Genomic DNA, 6353 nt, shown 5'->3' on the forward strand with positions numbered 1-6353 from the left:
AATTTATTTTTTTTCAAGTAAAAACTATTTATCTTAAATATAGGAAAAAAAAATACCAAGTAAAAAAAGGATTAATTATTAATTAATCAGAAATGATTATAAAAAATTATCCAAATGACAATATTAATTCTCAATGCAGTCCCGTGGAAATTTACATTGTAATGGGAAAAACGAATTTGCTAATTTCTATTCATAAATGGATTCATGGATGATACAATAAATGAATTCAAATATTCATGGATAATACAACGGACAACTAAGTTTGTACAATGAATACAAATACAATGTAACTAAGTTTGAATAAGTATTATATACTTTAAAATTTCATTCCAATTCAATTTTATACTCACAATAAAATTAAATTTTCAAACAAAAGTGTCATTAGATTTAAATTTTGAATTAAGATAGATTTTGTAATTAATTTTATTTAGAAAAACTAAAATGAACCAGACAAAGATAAATAAAATATTTTACAAGGGAGGGAAAAAAAAAAAAAAAACATTTTCTACTATGTTTAGAAAAAATTCATAAAAGTGCAAATTAAAAATAAGTATATCATGTAATTCTTAATTAGCATTTGAAATGATACAATTACTTCATTCCTGTTAATAGAGAATTATTAAAAATATAATTATTTTTATTGATATAATTTTGTTTGGTAATATTTCCTTTAAAATAACAGCAACCTTCAGATGCGAGAAGTGTGGTTTTTCACCAAATTTTCAGAATATTATTCTTGTCATCGTAATAAAGAATTTGGTGAATGCAATACTAATATGAAAATATTTTACACCAATATTTATGCTTGACAAGCCCAGCTTTTAGCAGATTTGCTTAGAACAGGGTCATAAAATATGTGTTAAAATGTAATCTATTCTTTATTCATTTTAACAATGCAACAAAGGTTGAGACAGGGTGCAAAACTGAAAGAATTTAAGAAAAACTTTTCCCATCTAACCATTAAATTCTTTTTTAAAAAAAAGTGTTCTACCCAAATACAAGCAAATCTGATACTTGGTGACAAATGCTCTAGAGTTAACATAAAAGTATAATACTTTACATACCCACAGGGAAATAAATTGAATAAAAATAATTACTAGAAGAAGAAAACAAACCTCAGGAATTATACTGATCTTTCTAACAGGACCAAACTGAACAACCTTAACTTGTGGTACAACAGTAGATGATGTACTCTTACTAGTCACTGAAGTATCTGAAGGATCTTTTACTGCATCCAAGACAGCCTGATCAGTAATATTTAAAGATGGAGCTATCTTCTTTATTTGAGAAGCAAGAGCTGTAGATGTAACATGCAAAATGTTCCCTATATCATCTATTATTCTATCTTCAACATTTATAACTTTAGTCAGAGTCTGAAATAAAATTAATCCTTATATAAATAACTTTTTTTGTAATTATTTACATCCTCCCCTTTATAAAATCTATAAAAACTTTTACAATCTGCTTGAAAAAAAAAAAAAACAACGTGTCCTTAATTCCCACCGCTATCACCGTGTAATTTGGAAACAAATGTGAAGTATACAGTTACTATTTTAGAATCAGATACTCCAAATTACTTATTATTGTCCTTTTAATTGAGTTTTATGAAATAAGTACACCGATATCAGGCAATTTAAATGCTCATTAGAATATTAAATGCTCTATTTAATGGATGCTCTATTTAAATGCTCATGAATAATCAGTGGCTAATTTAAGCATTTTGTTATCATACATGTAAATTACTAGGCCCTCTTTTAATGAACTGATTAATTTAGTTTCAAATTTCAATACATTTTTAATTTATCATTATATTAATGATTTATTTTAGGTTAATTTTTTTTTATCTTGTAAATTTGTTAAATTGTATAAGTTTTTATTCAATTATTTATAATAACTTATGACAGCAAAGCATTTCTGTTTATATTCAATATTATTTAAAACATTTAGTATCAATCAATGCTACAATTAAAAGAACATAATGAAATAGATAACAAACTGACCAGCTTTGTTTGAAAGTGTATTAATTTTGCTCTAATATTTCGTTATAAATAGAATTTGTATTCTTCAAACATTTATTTATTTGGCAATTAGGATCTTAATATTTTTTTATCAACTACTTGTAACCTCCCTCTCAAACCAACAGCTTTAGGCATCTGCTAAGCAAATGAAAGAAAATTCTCTTATATAATACACTGCCATTGAGCTTGTTGGTATATATTTATAAAAGAGTTTTCTTTTATGCAAGACATATATTTCTACATATATATTTTTATAAAATGTAAAAAAGTATTATAAAATAATTTCTCATAAATATTGAATAAAGCATTAAATCTGTTTCCAAATTTCCTTTTGTTTAAAATTTTGTAATTATGTCTATATTTAAAAATTTTTAAAATTCAATACAACTTTTTAATTTTTATTACAAATAATAAAAGCTAAATGATGCAATTTTTACTGTACAAGAGACTGCTGTAACATAGCAATAGCTATGATAACATACATCAGTGAAAATTGAGTGAAAGAGATATTACACGTTGTAATTGCATAAAATTTAATACAAAAAGTTACTTAGAAATTTGAATTGCATTTAGCTATCTCATAAATTCAATCACTATATTACAATTTGAGACATAGACGTAAATATGGAATGAAGCTCCAATAAATAAATTTCATAAATTAAATCTACAATCTAAAATGCAAGAGAGAAACATATATAATATTTACTCTAATTTATATAGTAATGTTCAGAAAAAAAAATCAATGCGTTTTTATAAAATGGTTGGTTATTTCTGAATGAAAAAAGAAAGTCATCATCATCTGAGTTGTGGCGGGTTGTTTAGGAGCGAGGATAAAACTGGGAACGTTGTGGTTTGCAGTCCAGTAACATGACCACGATACAAAAGCAATTGCTCGGGTAGCGTAGCTGTTAACTGACTTATATTCTATTCACCACAGACTTTCCCTTTAGTGAGTCGGAGGCGAGATGAACGATGTGGCTGTTGAGTGGTGATGTATTTAGCTGTTGATTCTAATGCGCCTGTACCCATTTGAGCATCAGAAGGTTGCATGCTCAAATTACATCTGGGTCACCAACGTGGCAAGTTGTTTAGGAGTGCGGATATAGAACAGGGGACCTTGTGGTTCACAGTCCAGTAACATAACCACAATACAAAAGCAATTGCTCATGCAGCGTAGTTGTTAACTGGCTTATAAGCTATTCAAACAAACAAAACAAAATTCTTGTAAATGATTTTTAAAGAATGGCTTCAACATTATCCATTGGTGGATTATTTCAAATGATTAAATATACAATGCCTACTTTTCAAATTGAAATCTGTTATAATAATTTATCTCAATAATGCTCTTTATCTGATTCAAACTCTATCCAAATTTATATATATTTTCTTTAAATTGTATCCAAATCTATATCTATCTTGATCAAATTGATTATTCAAAATCAAATTTAGATTTTTCTTTTGTTGACTTTATGTTTTAATATTGGATGCTTCTAATCTACACAAAAAATAGCTCAGTGAGCAGACCTACTAGTATTTTGAGCATATGCTTATTTGATACTAATGTATTATCTGCATGCCAGTGAATAATCACCTACAATAAAAATATATCAATCTCTAGAGATGATATGTTTATTGCAACCAGTGATTAATTGTAAAAATCATATTAAAGCTGCCATGTTAGTCTACTGATTATGCACCATTGATATGCAGTTCGGCAAAAAATATGCTAATGGCATGTGATTAAACCAAAAGTTTGCTCGTGGTATGTAATTAAGCTAAAAGTTTGCCTTTGTTATGCAAGTAATACACAAGTACTATTATTTTCAATATTGATAACTTATAATTTTTTCTCTAGTCAACTTTTTATATAAGCTTAGGAATATTTGGAATTAATTTAGTTGGATATCATAATCTTAAAAAAGCTTCTTACTTTGGGCATATTTCAAAAAAAAAAAAAAAAAAAATTCCCCTTAAAAATAACCAAACAATTATATTAACTTTTAATATTAGAACATAAAGTCAAAAAGAGAAAGTCTAGATTTGATCATGAATAGAAATGTTAAATGAGTTTGAATTTGATAAAGATAAATATAAATTAAGATAGTTTGAATCTGATCAAGAGCAATAATGAGTATAATTTAAGAGTAGTATTATTTTATTCTTATGAAAATAATACAACTCAATATGATTTATTGCTAAATGTAACTACTTCCACATATTCTGTTTCAGAGACTTTATAAATAAAATTTCTGAATTCATTCACTTTTTATTAGTCTATTTTAATATTCAAATCCCTGAAAATTAGTTTTGAAAGATCTGGAAGATTCTCTTTCCTTATGGCACAAGTACTGATTAAGTTAAGCCAAATGCATGTAAATTCAAAGTATAAATTCTGACATAAAAAAATATTATATAAAAATAAAAAAAATACTAAATATAATAAGAAATTAAATATCAAAGTCATAAATGTCATGAAAAAATATATAGAATAATATAATATAGATTAATAAATCTAAGCAATATATATTAATAAAATTTATATATACTTCTCTAAATTCAAGCTTTTGCAATACATTTGAAACATCTCTTTCAAAAACCAAACTTGGTATATCACTTGAAGCACTTTTTGTGCTAGCAGTGTTTGAAGCATCTTCTTCATCATGTGTAGATTCTTTCTCTTCAGTAATATCTGAAGCATCCTTTTTTTCAGACATTATCTAAATTTTTCTTTTCCTGCTGTTTGTAATACACTGATTTTGTACTCTTAGAAAAACAAAATACAGGCAAAAACTTCCTAAGAAATAAAAATAAATTACAAATGAAATAGCAATGAATAATAAGTGAAATAGCAATGAAATTTTCAAATATATTTTATATAATGTTCCCAGACCTGTTTTAAATTTAGATAATGCCTGGTCACCAAATTTGAAATATTATTGGGCAACTTCATGCAAAATAAAATTCTGTCATTTTTTTAATTAAAACTCTAAAAGTAATTTGTTATTTCTAATTGCAATCCAACATGGTGGGTTTTTTGACAGTTAACATGATTTTGTCATGTTTGTCAAGAAACCAGACAATATTAAATCTTTCCATATCCTGGTTATCCAGTCTTCAAAGAAGATTTATCATAATACAAACAAAATGTATGAAGATTTGATGAAAAAAGATTACACTAATCTAGTTTATCTTATTTTAAAGAGACAGTACATTTTCAAGATCATTGTTAACTTGAATAGCAGTTATCAAATAAAGATTATCCTCTTATTGACATATAATAATTAAATTTTATCAAATTTGAATAAAAGCAGTAATTGAATGCCAATGCTTTTGATGCTATAAATATTCAAATTATTTATGATTTTATAAAGTAATTTGCTTTTTTAAATAAATGATAAATGTCATTTTCTATAAATGAATCATACTGAATTAGAATGGTCAGTTTCATTCGAATTTTTCTTATTAATTTTTTTATTTTACATTTTTCCTGATATATTCTTCTCTTAAATATATTTTCATGAGAAAACCTAGTCATTTTTAACATATTTAATGCATACATCTTGACATTATCTTATATAAACTATTTACTCAAAAAAGTAAAGCAATTAGCAAATAGATATTGTAGTGTCGCAATAAGAGGTTCACATCATTTTACTCACTTAATACAAAAATCTTTGGTAAAAGTTTACAATTGGGTGCCCCTTGCTTGTTTGGCGATTTTTTTGACGTCATGATCGGCGCCAAGGGGAGGGACAAATAAGCCAAAATCAGTAACCCAACAGTAGCGTCAATGAAAACAAAACATTATGGAAACCAGAAGTAGTGCTTCATCGCTGAAATTTGTCGCCAATCGAAGAGGCACCCAAATCTTTATAAAATCTATTTTTTACGTTGATTTATTGCATTATAAATAGGAATGCAAACTAATTTCAAAGAAATTAAACTGGCAGGACATGCAAAAATGTGCCAATTAAATAGAAGTTTTTAAAAAGGGTAGGAGAAAGTAAGAATTTTCTTTTAACTGCTTGAAATCCGACGGTATCAAAGATTTTTTTTTAGTAGGAGTTTTGTTTTAAAATAAGACTTCACTGTTGAAATATCTATATTGCTATTTCATAAATTTATTTTAAATAAATTATATATCAAAAAGTATTACAAGATCAAAAAAATAAAATGTAAATGACGCTGAATTCTCTTTGACAACTCCACATTAAACACTTTTCAAAGGAAAATACGAGAAAATAATTCAATTTCAATTCGCGTATAGTTGAATTTCCCCCAAAAGCTTATTGTATTTTGATTGGTTGATTGAAAGATACAATTGTCTGAAACATA

General features: G+C 26.1%; 1 protein-coding gene across 1 annotated transcript in view; it reads right to left on the reverse strand.

Moving 5' to 3' along the window:
• LOC129966060 (transmembrane channel-like protein 7) overlaps nucleotides 1-6227 on the reverse strand; it is a 34334-nt gene extending 28107 nt beyond the window's left edge. The window contains exons 1-3 of the mRNA XM_056080424.1: nucleotides 6175-6227; nucleotides 4565-4812; nucleotides 1116-1373 (exon numbers count right to left, since the gene is read on the reverse strand). Of these exons, the coding sequence (XP_055936399.1) occupies nucleotides 1116-1373; nucleotides 4565-4732 (426 nt within the window). The 5' untranslated portion in view covers nucleotides 4733-4812; nucleotides 6175-6227. The remainder of the gene's footprint in view (nucleotides 1-1115; nucleotides 1374-4564; nucleotides 4813-6174) is intronic.
• Between the last annotated feature and the right edge of the window lie 126 nt (nucleotides 6228-6353).

This window comes from Argiope bruennichi, chromosome 4, assembly GCF_947563725.1.
Source record: "Argiope bruennichi chromosome 4, qqArgBrue1.1, whole genome shotgun sequence".
NCBI lineage: Eukaryota > Metazoa > Arthropoda > Arachnida > Araneae > Araneidae > Argiope > Argiope bruennichi.